General features: G+C 42.4%; 1 protein-coding gene across 1 annotated transcript in view; it reads right to left on the bottom strand.

Moving 5' to 3' along the window:
• LOC147121892 (kinesin-like protein KIF14) overlaps positions 1 to 22,207 on the bottom strand; it is a 54,322-nt gene extending 32,115 nt beyond the window's left edge. The window contains exons 1-7 of the mRNA XM_085982419.1: positions 21,963 to 22,207; positions 18,155 to 18,302; positions 15,775 to 15,924; positions 12,899 to 13,040; positions 10,745 to 10,838; positions 8,383 to 8,524; positions 5,172 to 5,266 (exon numbers count right to left, since the gene is read on the bottom strand). Of these exons, the coding sequence (XP_085838545.1) occupies positions 5,172 to 5,266; positions 8,383 to 8,524; positions 10,745 to 10,838; positions 12,899 to 13,040; positions 15,775 to 15,924; positions 18,155 to 18,302; positions 21,963 to 22,108 (917 nt within the window). The 5' untranslated portion in view covers positions 22,109 to 22,207. The remainder of the gene's footprint in view (positions 1 to 5,171; positions 5,267 to 8,382; positions 8,525 to 10,744; positions 10,839 to 12,898; positions 13,041 to 15,774; positions 15,925 to 18,154; positions 18,303 to 21,962) is intronic.
• Between the last annotated feature and the right edge of the window lie 759 nt (positions 22,208 to 22,966).

Here is a 22,966-nt window from a genome sequence, read left to right as displayed (position 1 = left end):
GAGAGAAAGAGGGGAAGGAGAGAGAAAGAGGGGGAAGGAGAGAGAAAGAGGGGGAAGGAGAGAGAAAGAGGGGGAAGGAGAGAGAAAGAGGGGGAAGGAGAGAGAAAGAGGGGGAAGGAGAGAGAGAGGGGGAAGGAGAGAGAAAGAGGGGGAAGGAGAGAGAGAAAGAGAGGGAAGGAGAGAGAGACGGGTGAGAGAGAGAGAGAGAGAGAGACTGGGGGAGAGAGAGAGAGACTGGGGAGAAGAGAGAGAGACTGACTGGGAGTTTGTGAGAGAGAGAGAGAGAGAGAGAGAGAGAGACAGGAAGTGTGAGAGAGAGAGACTGGAAGTGTGAGAGAGAGAGAGACTGGGAGTGTGTGAGAGAGAGAGAGAGAGAGACTGGGAGTGTGTGAGAGAGAGAGAGGGAGTGTGAGAGAGAGAGTGGGAGTGTGAGAGAGGGAAGGAGAGAGAGAGAGGGAAGGAGAGAGAGAGGGGGGAAGGAGAGAGAGAGGGGGAAGGAGAGAGAGGGGAAGGAGAAGAGGGGGAAGAGAGAGAGGGGGAAGGAGAGAGAGGGGGAAGGAGAGAGAGAGGGGAAGGAGAGAGAGAGGGAAGGAGAGAGAGAGGGGGAAGGAGAGAGAGAGGGAAGGAGAGAGAGGGGGAAGGAGAGAGAGGGGGAAGGAGAGAGAGGGGGAAGGAGAGAGAGGGGAAGGAGAGAGAGGGGAAGGAGAGAGAGGGGAAGGAGAGAGAGGGGAAGGAGAGAGAGGGGTAAGGAGAGGAGGTAAGGAGAGAGAGGGGAAGGAGAGAGAGAGGGAAGGAGAGAGAGAGGGAAGGAGAGAGAGAGGAAGAGAGAGAGAGGGAAGGAGAGAGAGAGGGAGGAGAGAGAGAGGAAGGAGAGAGAGGAAGGAGAGAGAGAGAGAGAGAGGGAAGAGAGAGAGAGAGAGAGAGAGAGAGGGGAAGGGAGGAGAGAGGGGAAGGAGAGAGAGGGGAAGGAGAGAGAGGGGGAAGGAGAGAGAGAGGGGAAGGAGAGAGAGGGGAAGGAGAGAGAGGGGTAAGGAGAGAGAGGGGGAAGGAGAGAGAGGGGAAGGAGAGAGAGGAAGGAGAGAGAGAGGAGGGAAGGAGAGAGAGAGGGAAGGAGAGAGAGGAGGAAGGAGAGAGAGAGGGAAGGAGAGAGAGAGGGAAGGAGAGAGAGAGAGAGAGAGAGGGGAAGGAGAGAGAGAGAGAGAGAGAGAGAGAGGGGGAGAGAGAGAGAGAGAGAGGAAGAGAGAGAGGGGGAAGGAAGAGAGAGAGGGGGAAGGAGAGAGAGAGAAGAGGGGAAGGAGAGAGAGAAGAGAGGGAAGGAGAGAGAGAAGAGAGGGAAGAGAGAGAGAGGACTGGTGAGAGAGAGAGCGACTGGGGAGAGAGAGAGAGACTGGACTGGAGAAGAGAGAGACTGACTGGAGTTTGTGAGAGAGAGAAAAGAAAAAGCCCGAAGAGCCCTATATGCAATAAAAAGAAAATTCTACAACATCCAAATCCCAATCAAAATCTGGCTCAAAATATTTGACAGCATAATCCTGCCCATTGCACTGTACGGTAGTGAAGTATGGGGCCCGCTAAATCACCAAAGCTACACTAAATGGGAAAAACATACAATAGAAGCCCTACATGCAGAATTCTGCCGAAGCATCCTTCGCACCCAAAGAAAAACGCCAACAAATGCATGCAGAGCCGAACTAGGCAGATACCCACTGATAATAAACATCCAAAAACGAGCACTAAACTTCCTAAATCACCTCAAATCTAGCTCCCCAGACACCCTTCATTTCAAAGCCTTTCAGACCCAAGAGCTAAACCCAGAAAAGAGTCCCCTGAGTCAGCTGCTACGGAAACTAAGTACTCAGCCGGACCCTGACCAGCCCCAGACCAACACAGCCGTCCAAACACCAATCCGAGTGAACCAAATCATTAAAAAATGCAAAGAAACCTACCTGGAACATTGGAACAAAATAACCGAAAGCCAAAGCAGATTAGAATGTTACCGGGCCCTAAAAAGAGAATATAAACTGGCAGACTACCTCACGACCATCAGAGACACAAAACAGAGACAGACCCTCACCAGGTACAGACTAAGCGACCACCAACTGGAAATTGAAAAAGGCAGATACAAGAAATCCTGGCAGCCTAGAGAGAATAGAATATGCGATCAATGTCTGGCTGGCGAGGTTGAAACAGAAATGCATTTCCTCCTAAAATGCGAAAAATTCAACACATCAAGAAACATATTATTCAACAAGCTAAGCCAAACAACCCCAGATTTCAAGGAATTGGATGATCTGTCAAAATTGAGATTAGTCCTAGGAGAAGGAGACAGACCATACCTTGGGGCCAAATATGTAACAACATGTCACAACCTGAGGACTGTTTAAAATTAAGACTGTTTAAAATTAATATTGAACGTACCAAATGAAGTACAAAGACTGTTTAAAATTAATATTGTTTAAAAGTAATATTGTATGTACCCAACAAATGTCAAATCGATTGACACCTACAGAATGTTGGAAAACTGTACCTTTTTGCTATGTAAGCTTTGGCAATATGGTTCTCTGTAAACTTTCATGCCAATAAAGCATTTTAATTGGAATTGGAATTGGAAAATTGGAATTGGAGAGACAGGAAGTGTGAGAGAGAGAGAGAGAGACTGGAAGTGTGAGAGAGAGAGAGACTGGGAGTGTGTGTGAGAGAGAGAGAGAGAGAGAGAGAGAGACTGGGAGTGTGTGAGAGAGAGAGAGAGAGAGAGAGGGAGTGTGAGAGAGAGAGTGGGAGTGTGAGAGAGAGAGGGAGTGTGAGAGAGAGAGAGACTGGGAGTGTGAGAGAGAGAGAGACTGGGAGTGTGAGAGAGAGAGAGACTGGGAGTGTGAGAGAGAGAGAGACTGGGAGTGTGAGAGAGAGAGACTGGGAGTGTGAGAGAGAGAGAGAGACTGGGGGTGAGAGAGAGAGAGAGACTGGGAGTGTGAGAGAGAGAGAGAGAGAGAGACTGGGAGTGGGAGTGAGAGAGAGAGACTGAGAGTGAGAGAGAGAGACTGGGAGTGTGCGAGAGAGAGAGAGAGAGAGAGAGAGAGAGAGAGAGAGAGAGAGTGGAAGTGTGAGAGAGAGTGGGAGTGTGTGAGAGAGAGAGATTGGGAGTGTGAGAGAGAGAGATTGGGAGTGTGAGAGAGAGAGATTGGGAGTGTGAGAGAGAGAGAGAGACTGGGAGTGAGAGAGAGAGAGAGAGACTGGGAGTGAGAGAGAGAGAGAGACTGGGAGTGAGAGAGAGAGAGAGAGAGAGAGAGAGAGAAATTGGTTGTGTGAGAGAGAGAGAGAGAGAGAGAGAGAGAGAGAGAGAGAGAGAGAGACTGGGCCGCCGCGGCCGCTCACCTGATGGCTTTGGGTCGGGCTCTGGGGCGGGGCTGTTGACGCCGCGGGGAAGTTTTGTGCGCGGCAGCTCCCGGCACGGCCCGCCGCGGCCGGTGACCGGGTGGCTTTGGGTCGGGCTCTCGGGCGGGGCTGTTGACGCCGCGGGGAAGTTTTGTGCACGGCGGCTCCCGGCACGGCCCGCAACTCAAGGCCCAGGCTTCCCGGGATGCTAGCCCGTGCCCGGCGCCGGCACAGCCGCTCGAAATGGCCGTCAAAGTAGGCGAGCCTCAGGGCGAAGGGCAGGGGATCACTTCATTTCCTACTGTTGCTAAATACAATTTAAAACTCAAATAAATTGTTATTTTCCTTAGTTCCCTAACACAGAAAGTGTGGGAAAAAAATCGTGAAGAATCAAGATGGCGGCCACTCACCTCGGTTCAGAATGATAAGGCCCACCCACACACGCACCGATTGGTCAACCATCAGGTCACTGAACTGTAGGATTGGTCAATCGTCAAGTCACTCAACACTCAACTGTAGGATGGCCCGCCCGCACGCCCCCGTGACGCAGCGATTGGTCAACCGTCGGTCAACTGTCAGGTCGCTCGACCGCACGATTGGTCAACCTTCACGTCACTCAATGCTAATGAGCAAATGAGCGGAACTTTTCCCATTTAATGAGCGGAATTTTGAACATTTTTTGGATACCGTGGACACGATTTTTGTCTGACGGACAAGTAAATACGCCTATGACCGGTCCGTAATCGTAAGCTTTCTTTTGATGTGACGCGCGTGTAGGTACGCTCTATAACTTGAGGACGGGCAGACAGACAGAAGAGGTCTTATATATATATATATATGTATACAGATAGATAGATAGACTAGCTGGAATGCCCGGCGGTGCCGAGGCTTTTTCGAGGGCATGTTGTTGGAAGAGAGAGATAGCGACTGGAGGGAGGGCGCGCGACCGGGGGGGAAGAGGGCGCGCGACCGGGGGGGAAGAGGGCGCGCGACCGGGGGGGGAAGAGGGCGCGCGACCGGGGGGGAAGAGGGCGCGCGACCGGGGGGGGAAGAGGGCGCGCGACCGGGGGGGGAAGAGGGCGCGCGACCGGGGGGGGAAGAGGGCGCGCGACCGGGGGGGGGGGGAACTGCAGGATTGGTCAATCGTCAAGTCACTCAACACTCAACTGTAGGATGGCCCGCCCGCACGCGCAATGAACCCGCCCCCGTGACGCAGCGATTGGTCAACCGTCGGTCAACTGTCAGGTCGCTCGACCGTACGATTGGTCAACCTTCACATCACTCAATGCTAATGAGCAAATGAGCAGAACTTTTCCCATTTAATGAGCGGAATTTTGAACGTTTTTTGGATACCGTGGGCACGATTTTTGTCTGACGGAAAAGTAAATACGCCTATGACCGGTCCGTAATCGTAAGCTTTCTTTTGATGTGATGCACGTGTAGGTACGCTCTATAACTTGAGGACGGGCAGACAGACAGACAGAAGAGGTCTTATATATATATATATATATAAATAAATAAAATATATATATATTACAGTCAAAAGTAACAAAACAAAGTCATTGCTGCACCCATGACTGGAAGGGAGAGGGAAAAATGCTTTGGCAACTCCAGTGGTGCACTACTGATTCAAAAAAGCCACCTAGACTGAAGGTTATGACCCACTACTGACACCAGCAAAGCGATTCCCATCTTTTATTGGTACATTTCTAATCGTGTTATATCTTTTCAACCCAGAATATTTCAAGTTTTCAAATCAACTTTGAATTGCATGGAAGCACTTTTCAAAAGCTACTCACCGTCTTCTCGAGAAAGAGGAAGAGAGAGTCAAGTCAGTTTCCCAGTCATCATTAGGGTCATAAAAAAGCTCTTCATCTCTAGAATGTGCATTTCCCTGTTGAGAAAATGTATTATAACGTTTATAACCAGAATGGGTATTGTTGAAAGAGAAACAGTAATGCAAGCCAGAATGTTGCCTCCTGTCACATTTCAGGATTTTTGACCAGTTCTCCACAGAAAAGATATGGAAGAGCTACATTTAAATGTTGGGGTTTGAAGCAAGGTGCATTCACGCAAGTTTAAAACAGAAGTACCAAGACAAAAGGTGGTTAAAATGCTAATGAGGCAAACACCAAAAACAGTAAGCAATTTAACATATCTCTGTAATTAAACATCTCATTGTGTTGGGAAGCCCCTGGTCCCTGGTGTCCAACAGGGATGGTGTGGCATAAGCCCTTCCTTCTGGTTGCAAACAGAGGTAAAATAGTGACGGAACCACTGAGAAGTCAGGTTTTTAAACAGTAAGCTGCTAGGGCAGGCTTTCACCCTGACTCAGAAGGTTAAAATGCAGGAGTGTTAAAAATTATTTTGTTTGTCGAGCAAGATAGCCCACTGGTGTGGGGAAGCATAACATATTGATTATTATTTGAAGACGAGTTGTACTGATTTACAGTAATTAAACAAGTCTGATCATAGCAGTTGCTCTGTAGGTTCACTGAGAAATAAAACAGCATCATGATTCATTCTGGTCTCATCTCAACAAAACGTAAACTGTTTGCCCACTAGAAGATTGGAAAAGTACACATGAAGGCATGTGTGAAAGATATCAGGTCACATGTTAAATCGAATGCATTCGAACATTCTCTGGGTTAACCCATCATTTAATAGATATTGGGCAATGAGTCAACCCCACAGCATAAGGGACATGGGATCAGCTTGTGGGAGTAACTATTGCCACCAAACCCGAGAAGAAACCTATAGCAGCCTGTAATTTGTAACACCTGCCACACTATTCAAATCACAGCGTAAAACATTCCATAATCAGGTGTGGTGAAGGTCAGCAGTAAATATAGAAGAGGTCTCAATCAATAATGCAAGTGAAGAGTTCATAAATCACAAGCTACTTGTAAAATTAATCACTCCATATGTTACATTACAACAGTGACTACACTATATTACATTCATACAACAGTGACTACACTTCAAAAAGTACTTCATTGTATTGGCTGTAAAGCACTTTGGAACGTCCGGCGGTCGTGAAAGGTGCTATATAAATGCAAGTCTTTCTTTATGTTACTGCCCTTAACACCGTAGTGATGTTTTTGTCCTTAAAAATATAAGCTTAATTTTGAATTGTCAAACTTTGTAGAAATTCCTCAGTTCCTTAATGCTGAAAGACACACTAAATAATGTTAAATCAGTGGATAGCACAAATGTTCATTACACAAGGCAATGCAGAATAACAAATCACGTATGCAACCCTGTACTATCCAGACTGGTGGAGAATGGCAAAAAAGGAACTTGACTGTGAGTTGTCTCATTCCAAGAGGGGATTAAACTATCAGCTTGCAAATTTAAAGCTAACTTTGGTAAATAACTGCCTGAGAGCTGAAGGGAACAGCTTTCATTTTACAGTCCTCTATTCAAAACTGGGCCTCTAGAGATGAATAAAACACAATGGAAAGCTACTGCTGAGCTATAAATGTCAATATAAATAAAAGTGAAGCAGAAAAAGGACCGTGAAACAGGCAGCATTTTAAAGCTTTCAGAAAACGTAAGCGTATGAAATAATTTTACAAAAAAATACTACCATGTTCTTCTGTAAAGCTTAATACAAGCCTGAACATTTTGCAGTGTCTGCAAAATATGAAGATCTGAAAAGGTGTGTTTAAAAAGCCTGTGTTATCACCTTTTGATTAAACCTCAGTTGGAAAAGACAGATAGCAGTGTCCGATAGAGGCCAGGCTAATGGTTATGACGTCTGAATTTGTTTTATCAGAACCTGTCCAGATTCCATTTTTATGGCCCATGAATCTCCATGTCATGCGCAAGGATACAATTAAATTTTGAAGAATTGGCTTTATTTTCACACCTCAGCTTATCAAGCCTCAACAGGGATGGCACAAATCAGAGAAACAGCAGTCCATAAGATTGAACAACATTGGAAAAAAGCAGAGATAAAAAACGCTATGATAAAGAAATGGGAATTTGCATAATATTAGTAGCAAGTACTTGAAGTGAATACCTGTGAAATAACAAAATATAACATGAAAGCACGTGCATATTATGAGCATAGCAAAGGAAACCCTGTAATGTTTTATCCCACGGTATTAATTTGGCTTCACTGCTTCACAGTAAACACAACAAATCAAATCGCCACAGGTTACTTTATTGATCCTCCTTTTTTAAAATATTTACTTCGTTTGTAACTTTAAAAAAATGTTGCCCATGTACTTTATGATCTAATCAAGCACACAATACTTTTCAAAAGACACTTTTGCATTTGATTCTAATCAACTATTTTTATAATCCAGAGTAGACAAATCATCAGGCAGGAATAGACTGCAGAACTGAAAATAAACAAATAATCAAAAGGACGAAAAAGAAAAAACAAAACACTAAAATGGTAATAAAAAAGTAAAACAGAAGAGAAAAAAATTGAATTAACAAGGCAAGGAAAGAAATAATAGAAGATAGGGAAACTTTAAATGAAACAGAGGGAAAGAAAAAGAGAGAACTGTGCAAAGATACGTAAATAAGTTTTGGTTGCATTTGCAAATGGAAATTTATCCTGAAGCATTTCCAAATTATTTGTGCCCCTGTGTAAAGTAGTACACACGGAGTTGCAATAGTAACATGGCAATATTTTCTGTATAGTGTTAGAGGGAATACAAAGCAGGACAGTGGGAGAAGTCCCTAATTAAAGGCTGTCGGCTCTATTTGAGGCACTTGGTTTATTTTTATTATTATTATTTTGGCTTCTGGATAAATCTGTCAGTTGGTTTTCGTGGAATCCTGGTAACTGAAAAACAGACAGTCAGCAGCCTTTAATTATGAAGAACCACCAAGTGGCAAATAGAAATTGTAGGAAACCATTACAGTTTGATTTTGCTTTCTGCTAACCGGTCCAGAATACTGAGAAAAGATTGCTACTTGTGTGTGTATTAAATAAGACACTGGATTGCTGGGACAGATATTCCAACCTGTTATAGCTAGAACATAAAGCTTTACCTGATAAAGTTCCCTCATAGCTGCCAACTTCCATTCAAATTTTTCCAAGCTCCAGAAAGTACTTATGCCCAGCTTAGTATTTTTAACCTGCACCTGAATTGGAGTTTGGATGCTTTTATTTTCGTTATCAGGCTCTTCGTGTCTGCAAAAAAAAATACAAGAATTTTAGTGCTGCACGATCAGTCAGCAAAAATGTATATATAACCACAACCTTCAAATAGGTCAGCAAATTATAACATTTCACCTGGAAGTATTCTGACCTGTTCTTAAAACCAACGTTAATGTTACCATGAACAACCATTTTTAGATATTATAAAATAATTGGTTTTCAGGCAGTGCATCAGGTTGTCTCTCCAGGATGTTATGGCACAGAGCGGTAAGAAAAGTGGTTTATGCGCATGGTTCCTCAAACAGAACGTTTCCAGTCTCACCCATTTTATTAACACAAAGTAGAATGGAGGCAAGGTGATTCCCCAATGGGCGGTAGGAGGAGAAATAAAGGCAACATCTGGCACTTTCTTGCGGACTCAAAAATGACAGTGGCCGAGGCCCTGGGAGGAGACCACCTCAATCATGAATCCATAAATTTCAGCTCATCTAAAACTCTGCTACCTGTATCCTATTCTGCACCAAGTCCCACTCACTCATCCACACTTGTCCTCACTGACCTCTATTAGTTCCCAGTCTTCCAACACCTCAAATTAAAATTTATCATTAATGGCCTCACCCCTCCCCATCTCTAACTTTCTCCAGTCCTACAATCTCCCTCGATCTCTGTTACCCTGACTCTGGCTTCTTGTGCATCCCCCTCCCGTTGCCTCACCATTGGCTGCTGTGCCTTCAGCTGCCTAGGCCCAGCAATTTGACATTTCCATACTAAACCCATCTCCCTCTCTTCCTTTGACCAAGCTTACAGTCTCCCTTCCTAATAACAGCCTCTTTGGTTCGGTGTCCATTTTTTTTCAATACACTTCTGTGAAGTGATTTGGGACATTATTATGCTTTAAAGATGCTAAATAAATTCAAGTTGTTGTTGCGATATGCAGTATCAAGAGATGGCGGGGGGGGGGGGGAAATACTTTTACGAATCAAAGACTACAGACAATCTCTCTAATGGATGCTATTCCTAAATTTGGAACAATTCCGTAGCAATTTTGCTATATTTTTGGAGGGGGGTGGGGGGGTTTAATTACAAAAATCTGAGATAAACTTTACCGTTTGATTTGCACTCATTGGGCTAAAAATTAAGTAGCGCCAACTTCGCCGGGGCGCTAAAGTAGTGCCCCTGCAACGGAAATTGAGTGGTAGCGTCCCAAGAGGGAAGCAGGGCTCTACTGGAAGCGCCCTGCCTCCCTCTTGGGGCGCAGAGAGGGAATATCGCAGCACATAACGCTGCGGTATTGCAGGCCTTCCTCCCCTTCTGGGCCCCTGGGGATCGGGAGTGCCGGCAAAAGAGCCCGGCACTCAAGAGAGGTGCCGGGCTCATGGAGCGCAGCTGGCACTCTGCAGGGACGGGCAGGGCGGGTAAGGAGGCCGGGGACGGGAGCGGAGGCAGGTGCTGGCAGGCGGCCAGCAACAAAAATGGCCGCCCCGCACCTTGCCTTTAAATAGCCCCCATTACCCCGTCCGGCGGTAAGTCGGGGGACGCTCCCAAAGATAGTGGCCGGGGCGCTGCGCACGGTAATGACGTCATCGCCGGTGGCGCCGCAGGGCTCTACCGGTTACCCCCGCCGCTAACCTCCTGCTGAATTTCGCGGGAGGTGTTGGCGGCGCCGCACCCAGGCGCTAGTTTCTTTGCGTCCAGTTAGGGCGCTAACTGGAGGAGCTAAGCAACTGAATTTTTCCCCCATTGCCTTTAATTCTACACGCCACTGAAAAGCTAACAAAAAGAAAAATATACCCACAAAAAATTCAATTCTGAAAATGAAATGTTTGCAAGCAAAGTTGTACGCAAGTTTAACCATTATGCTACCTATAAATTAAAAATACCACATCAAGAACACTTGACAACCATCCTTTGTATTCTCTAGATTATTTTATATACAGATGTCACCGCTATGGGATATCCTTACTCAGCTTCCAATTAACAACATTTAAATTTAATCGCCTACATCTAATAGAATCTGAACAATTGCATATATAAATAGATATATAAACCAGAGGTAGTCACCCACAATCTACATAACTGAATGCATCAAAACAATTTATGGTCAATCATTTTCTAATTAAGATGCTTGTAATGTCAAGCAAACTCAATTACAGTAATCTGAAATGAAAACCATCTGGCTCAGAGAATGAGCTCTGTTGTTCAATAGTAAGAACGATGGCCATTATATATGTTTTTTTTTTTGGTGATGCTAACCTACTGAAAACTGTGTGCTTTCTCAGGTTGTTGCTAATGGTGTTAGCTTCCTGGATCATCATTGAAAGTTTCATGGAGCTCCAGTATGAATGATCTGAAAAACAAATTGGGGGATAAATTATTCATCAATTCAGCTTACTGTGTAAAATACATAAAGGATGTTTAAGTGTTGAATACAAATCGTCCAACAAGTAAAGGGGAAGAGGGACACAAGCCATACACAGCAATTAACTGGTTTCTTACATCTAAGCTTTTTTCTATATTTGATCAGCATTTTATATATTTGTTTACAATATACTACTCCATTTTGGGAATGGCAGAAAGACAAGTGAAGATACATCAGTGATCAATGTGTACCTGGGTGAAGTTTGAGGAGAGAAAGTTAGTTATCAGAATGGTACCAAGTGAAGGAGGGAAGCAATGTTGGTTTAATGGAGGCCACGAAGGGGTCACAATGAGAAGTCGGGATTCATAGCCTAAATAATGTCAACATGCACGGATTAGGGTAGCTAGTAGTCTTCGGACGTGTTCGAATGCGGCCGAGAATAATTTTCATAGGAACCGGAATAGGCCATTCAGCCCCTCAAGCCTGTTCCGCCATTCTATTAGATCATGGCTGATCTTGTATCTCAACTCAGTTTACCCACCTTTGATCCATATCCCTGGACACCCTCAATTAATAAAAATCTGTCCATCTCAGTCTTGAAAATGTCAACAGACCCAGCAGCCACAGCCTTTTGGGGTGGAGAATTGCACATTTTTCACTACCTTGTGTGTGAAAAAAGTGCTTGCTGATTTCACTCCCGAATGGCTTAGCTTTAATTTAAAGATTATGCCAACCTAGTTCTGGATTCCTTCACCAGAGGAAATAGCTTCTCTCTATCTACTTTACCGAATCCTTTTATCATTTTAAACCCCTTAATTAGATCACCCTCCAACCTTCTAAACTCAAAGGAATACAAGCCAAGTTTATGCAGCCGGTCCTCATAATTTAACCCTTTCAGCCCTGATATCACGCGGGTGAATTGGCACTGTACATTCCAAGCCCAGTATATCCTCCCTGAGGTGCAGTGCCCAAAACTGAATGCAGTACTCCAGATGGGTTCTGATCAAGGCTCTGTACAACTGAAGCATAACTTCCTCACCTTTGTATTCCAGCCTACCTCAGATAAAGGCCAACATTCCATTAGCCTTTTTGATTGCTTTTTGTACTTGAGCACTAGCTTTTAATGATGTGTACCTGGATACCCGAATCTCTCTGCTCCTCCACAGTTCCTACTTTCTCACCATTAAGAAAACATTCCAATTTGTCCTTTCTTGGATCCAAAGTGGATGACCTCACACTTCCCCACATTGAACATTATCTGCCACAGTTTTTCCCACTCACACAATCTGTCTATGTCTTTGTAAATTCCTGCTCCCATTCTTCCAGGATTTCAAATGTGGAACGTCTTGCTTCCGTCAATCCTTACTTCACAACCCAAGCTATGTTACCTTATTATTATATGTTACCTCGTCTTTTCTTGTATTCTTTGTAGCCTTAATGGTGCCCTGCTCTATTGACTAACTTTTCACCTAGATTTGTCACCAGCAACGATTGTACCAAAATATATCTTGCCACACAAACACTCCTTGTGCTCACGCAGAGGTTGAATGTGTGCAATTTTGTACGGTGGGGCTGTACCACCTTTTGAAAGTGAGGGTGGTGGGCAAAGAGGCGAGGGGAAGAGAAGAAAAAGAGTGAGAGAGAGATAAAGGAGGAGAGAGCAAGAGTGAGGGGAGAGAACAAGAATAGGGATTCAAAACCAGATTGCAGCATGAAATGATAGTATGCTACGCTATTGAACACCATCCCCACATCCTCTCACATCCACAGTACCAGTTAATAATAATTCCGACTGACTGCTGCAGACTATGCATTTGGTTTAGAGAAACCACTTGACATCAGTGCATGCAAGGTGGGTGAGTGACTTGGTCCCATATCTCTGACAGAGAGTCAGCCACTAGATGTGCAGTAGTGACACATGGATATTAACTCTCCCTTCAATTTTCCCTCCGAACAGCAGACTGGCTGAGATCAGGAATTACAGACGGAGGGAAATTGATCGCACAAGCAATTTGTGCCACGTGTTAATATTTTAAAAGGCAACATACTTTTAGATGAAGTATTATTTTGAGTCTCCAGTCTCTTTTTCTGTTCTTGCTGCATTCTCTCCAAGTCCTTTGTCATCTTTCTCTTCTCTGCCTCCAGAGCATCAAGAAACTTTACATGGCGTATATGATGATCTTCTAGAGCCTGGGAGGCAAGTTAAAAACACAATAGTTTAATTTAGCTCCCAAAAATACACTGGATAACTAATGCATGTTTTCTTCTGGTAAATGACACCAAAATAATACTTTAGATCATTGTGTAATGACAGACATACTTAGGTGAGAAAATTAACATTTAAATTCTGAGCACTCAATGAGAGATCTAATGTGTAGGTGCAGGTCCCAGGTCTGATTGCCAGTCCGTGCTGAGCTAGCTGATCTGGTAGGGGCCCCAGATTTGGTGCTCTGGATAGCACAACTGTGAGAAGTGCATGAGTCTAGACATTGGGAGAAGATGGAATTGAGCTGCACTGTGAGGTTGAATCACCTACTAATACTCACCACTGGGGTTCGCACCTGATTAATGATAACTCAGGTACCAGAGGTGTCCATGGAAACATAGTCCAGCAAGAAGTTTAAGTCTTTGGGAGATGAAGAGGGAAGAAAATTGCCAAAGAAAAATGGGAGAAAAAAGTAAAACTTTTCTGTAATGTTGTTGCTCATTTTATTTTTAATCCTTCTTGGGCAGAGGCCAGACCACTATTACAGTGCCAAGGCCAGTTTTCATTCAGCTGACAGGAGGTGTGCTTACCATGGGACAGATTATTGCCCCCCCGCCAACAGCTGAAAGCTGATAAAGCCCACTGCAATCGTAACCCACTGAAACAAGTGGATTACTGCTAGCGTAAAAAGCCCAGAAACAAAGCCTAATAAACCACCACCATTTCTGGAACCTGTGTGTCACTTTTACCCTCATCACAGATGTTCAACATTAGTACAGGAAACTTTGGTTTATCCAGAGGTTGTATGTCCGGAATACTCAATCTAACGGCAAAAATCAGGAGCCATTTTCTATAAGTTTTTTTAGATCTTGTTCTTTCCCCCCCCACCCCCCCCCCCCCCAAGTCAGCCACTGCAAGGTCTGCAGCTATAGCAACAGCTTCAGCTAGAGACGCTTGCAGCTGCAGCCGACTCTTTAGAAGCTGTTGCTAAGCAACAGTGTTTGTTGTCAGATACGGAGATGAAAACCTCCATATGCTTCAACATTAACTTTGTATGTCCGGCAGTTTTGATAGATCGGCAACACACCGGTCCCGTCGGTGCCGGATATCAAAGTTTCCTGTAGGTACCTACAGCTTTGGACGTCATGTAAGTGACCATGCCCATTACCCCAGGTAGAAAGGCTATATTTGAACAACCTTAACCCGACAGTATTTGCCTTAGCTGTTGTCCAGAGCACTTGGACCCAAGCAGGCTGCATTCCAGGCATTGCCGAGTAGAACAGCACAATACATCACGTCAAAGGTTAGCATTACAACAGTGACTGCACTTCAACTACTTAATTGGCATTAAAGCGCTTTGGGACATCCCAAGGATGTGAAAGGCTCAATATAAATACAAGTCGTTCTTTATAGCAGAGAGTAAAGCAATGATACTTGTAATATAACCCAAGGGGCACCTGTGACCCACCTCCCCATCACTTATGCAGAGCTGCTGCACGACATGTCTCTGGTCCTCCAGTCATGGCCCATCCATGTATGGAATGTTACCAAAGCCAATGTTCGGCATGGTTTTCACTCACTTGCTGCGTTCTGTAAATTGTGGGGGGGGGGGGGATGCAAACGAAAGGGATGGGAAGGAAAGAAGGGTTAGCATTTTGGGTGGAGAGAGAGAGAGAGATGTTTCATCAGAACAGATCACTGGTGGGGGTGCAAGGGAGGCTGCACCCAATCTAGTGACCGGTTTTCTCTTTTCAGAGCTGGTGAACACTTGTGCTTTGCCAACATCTTCTATTTCAATTTCAAACCTGTTTTAATTCAACCTGGCCACTAGGTATTACACCCTCTACCGCTTTCACACATTTTCCTTAGGCCTCTCACTTCCTTAGCTATTCACGTGATCTTTGTTTCTTTCATGTCACTTCACTAAGGTGATCTGTTGGATCATTCCACTGACAGTGAGGCAGTAACAATCATATTTTATGTATGTAATATTCAAAATTTCTCCCCGTTACTTTGATCCATGGGTTAACAACAACAAGCTACAAGAAAATGAATTTGCATCAATATTTATACACATAGGGCTACTGATTTTAGGGTTTAGCCCAATAATAATTCTCCAAAGGTAATTAAACCGGAAACACGACGCTCAACCCAAACAAAATTAAGATAAAAAATATTTAATCTCCTCTCTTGTAATAGATAAGGATGACTATTCATGTTGCAATAGAGAAGGATGACTATTCATGTTGCATGTCACATGTATGCCTGTCTACTTTGCAAAAGCAGATTTCTTCTGATCAATTCAGCTCGTGCCCCACTGTTGCAGTGAAAACAATGTTTTTTTGACTTGCTGTGAATTCCCAATTAAACCCTAACTTCTTGATTTATTTTGTACTGAAGAATTTATTTGCTTGCAACTGATTGCACCCAATTTGAGGATTGAGAAAAAAAATCAGATGGCCTAAATACGAATTACAGATGAAATTTCTGAATGCAACAATTCAGCAACAAAAAAAATTATACCAAACCATTATCAACTGAAACAAGATCAGAAACAGCTCCAGTTGCAAGACACAACTGCAGGCTTCTACCACACATTAATATTTGTTGCCAATGTCAACAAACTTCAATCTGATGAATCAATGTACTGACAATATTGGAGGTAGGGCTGCAAACTATTATTGGTCTTATTAAATGAGTTTTTAAATAGAGCTGTACCTGTCTTGTGGCCAAGGTCTCCAGCTCTAGGCGTTTCCTATTCACTTCCACCTCTTGTTCAAGTTGCCTATTTACTTGCATCTCTTGTTTAAGTTGCTTTTTTACATTCTGCAGCTCCTCAATTTCTTTCTTTTTTATGCTTTCCTTCACCTGAGCCAATAAAATGAGAAAAATTGAGAGATACGCAAATAGATTACATGCTTTCACCTTCATATAAACTGCAAATAGAAAAAAAAACATACAGCACTCAGTCCCAAACAGGTAGAAAGTGAGATATAGTAACCTTTTGACAGTGAATTAGTGCATGAACACAAAGTACCAGTGGTGGGACACATGTCTGACTTGCCCACACCACTGCACTGCCGTTCTCTCACACAAAGGCTACAGTACATTATAGCACTAAAGGATGTATAACAGTGATTTCAAGGCTATAATCACACTTCAGAGTTCCACTGAGTGCGAAACTGCTTAAGCTTTATTTTCAATATGTCACTCCTCTTTTCTATATCCCTTAATAAGATGACTGTCTTGTGATCACTTTCACCTGCATGTTTTCTCTGCATGAAGTAAGTGGTAGAGAGAATATTGCTTTTCAGCAAGACATTGGATTACTATAAAAAGTGATACTTCCTATTCCTTTGAGACTTTTATGGGCTGAAACTGTCCGTTTTTACCATTTAATGTAGTACAATTTTTGTTAATTACAAACATCCTTTGAACACATTAAAATGTGTTTTACTGCTATATTAAAAAATTGAATACAACTGCCATTACCATACACAATTGTTAAAATATATCATATGATAAAATCTCAGCAAATACAGTGCGACATAAAATCCCCATGAAAACTAAAACAACTTGGTCCTTATTATCCTCACACCCCAGGGACCAGCAAAATACATAGATACATAGAAGATAGGAGCAGGAGTAGGCCATTCGGCCCTTCGAGCCTGCTCCGCCATTCAATGAGATCATGGCTGATCATCCAAATTCAGTACCCGGTCCCTGCCTTCTCCCCATATCCCTTGATCCCTTTAGCCTCAAGAAATATATCCAACTCTTTCTTGAATATACTTAATGAACTGGCCTCCACCACCCTCTGTGGCAGAGAATTCCACAGGTTCACCACTCTCTGGGTGAAGAAATTCCTCCTCATTTCAGTCCTAAATGGCTTACCCCTTATCCTTAGACTATGACCCCTGGTTCTGGACTCCCCGGCCATCAGAAACATCCTTCCTGCATCTAGTCTGTCCAGGCCTGACAGAATTTTATAGGTTTCAATGAGATCCCCTCTCAATCTTCTAAACTCCAGTGAGTATAAGCCCAATCGACACAATCTCTCCTCATACGTCATTCCTGCCATCCCAGGTATCAGCCTGGTGAATCTTCGCTGCACTCCTTCCATGGCAAGAACGTCCTTCCTCAGGTAAGGCGACCAAAACTGCACACAATACTCAAGGTGTGGTCTCACCAAGGCCCTGTACAACTGCAGCAAGACATCCTTGTTCTTGTACTCGAACCCTCTTGCTACGAAGGCCAACATACCATTTGCCTTCTTAACCGCCTGCTGCACCTGCATGCTTACCTTCAGCGACTGGTGTACAAGAACACCCAGGTCTCTTTGCACTTCCCCTTCTCCCAATCTATTACCATTCAAATAATAATCTGCCTTCCTGTTTTTGCCACCAAAGTGGATAACCTCACATTTATCCACATTATAGTGCATTTGCCATGTTTCTGCCCAATCACCCAACCTGTCCAAATCGTGCTGGAGTTTCACGACATCCTCCTCACAGCATATCCTCCCCCCCCAGCTTTGTGTCGTCTGCAAATTTGGAGATATTACATCCAATTCCCTCGTCCAGATCATTAATATATATTGTGAACAGCTGGGGTCCTAGGACTGATCCTTGCGGTACCCCACTAGTCACTGCCTGCCACTCAGAAAATGACCCGTTTATTCCAACTCTTTGCTTTCTGTCCGCCAACCAGTTCTCTATCCGTCAATACCTTGCCCCCAATCCCACGTGCCTTAATTTTGCACGCTAATCTCTTAAGCGGGACCTTATCGAAAGCCTTCTGAAAGTCCAAAGTCCAAATACACCACATCCACATAGTTTATTATACTTCACAACTTACTTCATGCACAAGCTATCAAGGCATCAAACGCAAAAAAAAAGAAACCACAAGAAAGAGTAATTCAGCACATCTTACAGCCAATGTCAGTATTCAATTCATCCTGACTGTGTATTCTCTAACTTTTTCTCTCTCCCACTGACAAAAACGTTGAGCCTGGATAGGTCAGCAGCAGTAGAGAAGTTGCTGGCAGAAATCAACAGCAATACACAATAACCACATTAGAATATATAAAATAGATTACCAATTCCTTTTCCAGTTCTTTTATTTTATTTTCATACAGTGATTTTTGACTAGATAATTCCTTCTGAGCCATTTGCTTTGCAACTTGGATACCCTGCATCATTTCCTTTTTGGCTTGCAAACGCGCCTCTTCAATTTCAACTTCAAGTCTGCCAAAATAAAAGAAAAACCATGAGGAGGAGCCGCAAACCTGCTTGAAAAATGACCGAGAGATATCTAATTTTTCCCTGTTGATATATTTGATTAGAACAATAACTCAGTCCTCAACTCGACAGGATTTATTTGTCCAACAGATTAGAATCAATAACTCCACATGTACCAATAACCTTTTGAGTCATAGAATTCTACAGCACAGGATGTGGTAATTCATCCCATTGTGGTTGTGTTCTCTCACAAAGATCTATCCACTAAATCCCATTCCTCTGTCCTTTCCTCACACCATTTTACTTTTTTCCCCAAATATTTAGCACTTTCCCTTTTAAAAGCTATTGTGGATTTTGCTTCCACGACGGTTTCAGGTAGAGCATTCCATATTTTAACAATCTGCTGCGTAAAAAAACTCACCTAAGCTCTCCCTACATTCTTGAATTGATTATACTAAACTTATGCCGTCTCATTACTGATTCACCAAACAGTGGAAATAGTTTTTCCCAATTTACCTCATCAAAATCCCTCAAATTTGAACATCTCTATCAGATCTCCTCTTAACCTTTTTTCCTAATGAAGAGGAGCCAGTGTCTGTAGCCTTTCCTTGAAAGTAACCTGGTGACATAGGTCAGTAATTGGTTGGGATGTAGGAGACAGTAGCATTAAAAGGAATGTTCTCTGATGGGAGGATTGTGACAAGTGGTATTCCCTAGAGATCTGTATAGGGACTTCACCTTTTCACCATATATATTAATGACTTAGATGAAGGAAGAGAGCGTTGTGTATCCAAGTTTGCAGATGACACTAAGTTAGGAGGCACAGTAAATTGTGTAGAAGGAACCAGGGCATTAAAGAGACAGACAGATTAAGTTAATGAGCAAAACTGTGACAGATGGAGTTCAATGTGAGGAAGTGTGAAGTCATCCACTTTGGATCCAAAAATTCACAAGTGAAAAAGTGATGTTTCAGTTGTAGAGAGCCTTGGTCAGACCTGCAGTACTAGAGTTCAGTTTTGGGCACCGCATCTTATTGGCCTTGTAAGGGGTACAGTGCAGATTTACCAGAATGATACCAGGACAGTATGGGTTAAATTATGAGGACACGTTGCATTCCCTTGAAATGAGAAGGTTGAGCTGTGATCTAATCGAGGTGTTTAAAATGATAAAGGGATTCAATAGGATAGATACAGAGAAACTATTTCCGCAGGTGAGGGAATCCAGAACCAGAGGGCGCAATCCTAAAATTAGAGCTAGGAGTAAAATCAGGAAGCAGTTTTTCACGCAAAGGATAGCGGAAATCTAGAAGTCTCAGCCCCAAAAGGCTGTAGATCCTGGGTCAAATGAAATTTTCAATACTGAGATTTTTATTAGGTACGAGTATCAAAGGGTATGGAGCAACAGCTGGTAAATCGAGTTCAGGTACAGATCAGAAAGGAACTAATTGAATGGCGGAACAGACTCAAGGTGATGAATGGCCTACTTCTATTCCTATGTTCCCTCTCATTGCTGCTATTATCTTGGTGGATCTCTACTGCATCCTCTTCATGGCCTTAACGTCTTTCCTAAAATAAAGCATCCAAAACTGAAAAAAATATTCTATCCTATGATTTAGATAAATTCAGCAATACCTCTTGCACGTAAATTACAATAGTGACTACACTTCAAAATGACTTCATTAGCTGTAAAGCGCTTTGGAACGTCCGGTGGTCGTGAAAGGCGCTATATAAATGCAAGTCTGTCTTTCTTTCTTACTCCATTATAAAACCTAGGATTCCATATGTTTTTTTACAACTTCAGCAATTTGTCCTCCCACTTTTAAAGATTGGTGTATCAAAACCACTTCATCTATCTGCTGCCTTACTCCCTTTGAAGCTTTGCCATTTAACGTTTATGTCTTATTCTTCCTCCCAATTGTATCACCTTCACATTTCTCTGCATTAAATTTCATCGGACATCGATGTGCCCAATCTACGTACTAACCTGCATCCTCCTAAAGTCACTTACAGTCCTCTTCACAGGTAAACAGTCCATATTCTCATGGTAAATAGATAAGATAAATAGATAGATATATGCAAAAAAAAATCATTAACTACTACTCTCTGTTTTTGTCCTTTAACCAACTTCCTAACTGTGCTGCCACACTCCTTTTAATGTGTATGTATTAATTTTTATCAACAAGCCTACACAGCATCTTATCAAATGTCTTTTGAAAATCTATCTACACACACAACATCCACTATACTTCATTTACCAATACACTCCATTATTTCTTTAAAGAACTCTACTAAATTTGCTAGACCACAACTTGCCTTTTACAAAGCCATGTTCTTCTAGGCAAGTATTAATTATATCCTGTATTAAGCTTACTTACGATCCATGTTAGGCTGACTGGTCTATAGTTACCTGATTTATGCCTTTCTTTCTTTTTTTTAAACAGAGGTGTTACACTGGCAACCTTTTAGTCCTCTGGCATCGTTTCCATATATCTAAAGATGTTTGATATATACTCTGCTATTTCCTCCCTGATTTCCCTCAGCATTCCAGAATGCATGCCATCTGGGCCGGGTGCCTATTCAACTTTTGAGTTCCACCAATTTTTTTCAGTACCAATTCCTTATCTATACTTCTCCTGCTTCATCTCCTCCTTTTCCACTCTTTCATTTCAACCCGTCCTGTGAAGTGCAATTAAATGATGGTTATACCAGTACTCTTCCTAACACCCAACCTCCACATTTAATACTACAGGAAGAAAAATTAACTTTCTAGAGCATTAAAGATGAAAACCACCAATATTTGCAAACAATTAGAAGCAAAATAACAGAAAAAGAAAGCTGTAGTGACAAAGCTACATGTAGCATACTGCATTTCCCTTGCTCCAATCACCTAACCAACTAAGTGGACAGATAAATAGTTATTACTGTATACAATTTTGGAAAATCATCTGGAACGCAAATAATTGGAAACGCACCATATTAAAAAGATAATTTTGCCTTCTCATAAATCAAATCATCCACACAAGATTGCAGAGTACAATTATTCTGAAGAAATCTTACATTTAAAAGACAACTTTAAAATTTTTTATTTTAAACTGCAGAATTATTTTGCCTTTTTTCTACTTCACAGGTTTCCCAGTAAAAAAGTCGCAAGTAGGATAAATTATCTGGAATATTGATCGCAAAATACTACTGTAACCCAGTATTTCAAACGTGCCCTGCTGGAAATAAAATCACAGCAAGCAGAAAGCCAGCAAAATCCCACCAGTTATGGGCAAAAAAAAAAATGCAGGACAAAAAAAATGCAGTGCTCCAACACTAATTCACACATCCATGTATTGTTCACAGCACCGGGAAGATAACATTAGCCTCATCTAGTGGCGGTAATTATAAAAGTCCAGAATGTTACAAGGAGGCAGGATACTAGGATTGTCATATTTATTTGTATTTTTTTTTAAATATAAACTATAAAACATAACATCTTTATTCCATAATTTTGACGATTGTAAAATATGGTGTACAGGACATACATTCATACAGGTGTTTATCAAACATTTACACTCTGCGATTTACAAATTTGAGTCCAAAAGGTTAACATGTGTCAAAGCAAGTGTCTGTTTTCAATCTGTTAACCCAATTTTCAGAAACGGCTATTAGCATTTTGTTTTACCTTGCCTGTTGAGCATGCAAAAGTTCATTTTTTGCAAATTCAAAGTCTTTGGGACCATCCCCAAGCAGTGCATTCCCAGAAGACGCTCGTTGACCACTCGGAACCTCCAGAGGATGGTTAAACTTAAAGTAATGATCTCCACCCATAATCACTCTGTCCCCCTATAAACATACAACATAGATTTATAATCGTACCAAACATAATACAACTTAAACAGTCATAGATTCTTACTTAAACATGCACATTTAACCAATCGTCCCGCAGATCTATTTTATATATTCGGTCCAGTTTTGATCCTTTTCCACCCTCTTTCAGCATCTCTTCGCCCCTATGGAACACGTAATTTCTCTTCCTAAAGGGATAAGCAGGCAACCCACTCCGAAGCTCCCCTCTGCTGCTGTATTTGAGCTGGTCTGCAAGAAAGATTATGGGGTAAAGGAACTAATGAAATATCCCAGAGAGGACTGGCACAAATAGGCCAAACAGTCTCCTTTTGGGAAAGTTTTAAAATTCTATTCAACAAAGTATGTAGGATCAATGTGGATTGACATCCTTAATTCCCCACCCCACCTTTAGCAAAAGCATATTACCAATGCCGAGCACCTCTAGAAAGCCCAGCTTAAATCAGAAGTTCGCCATGTAAAGAAATCAACCAGTGTCCTACCCATGAAAACCAGCTCCAATTTAATATTTGCTTAACCATGAGATTTTACAACTTAACTCCATTTTAGCTTTTAATAATAGTGTCAATGTATTCTGTACAAACTTTTAAACACTACTATACCCAATTTATAAAATGTTAAAAATATTAGGTGGTAGCAAATCCCTGACAGATTCTCCCTCCAATATGTACATACATCTTAAATTATTTTTGCAGTGGTTGCATTACATTTTTCTATCGAATAATAAAACGGCTTCAAATCATGTCCAATTGGGAAAAAACACATCCTTTACAAGGACAGAGTTGCAAAATCTGTTTTAAGAGAGCTTTTTTAAAAAAAAAA

This window comes from Somniosus microcephalus, chromosome 3 (assembly GCF_052327205.1).
Source record: "Somniosus microcephalus isolate GS21.2 chromosome 3, FLI_Smic_1.0, whole genome shotgun sequence".
In the NCBI taxonomy this organism is placed as follows: domain Eukaryota; kingdom Metazoa; phylum Chordata; class Chondrichthyes; order Squaliformes; family Somniosidae; genus Somniosus; species Somniosus microcephalus.
The sequence above is the reverse complement of the archived record's forward strand: the minus strand, read 5'-3'. Positions and strand labels throughout refer to the sequence as shown.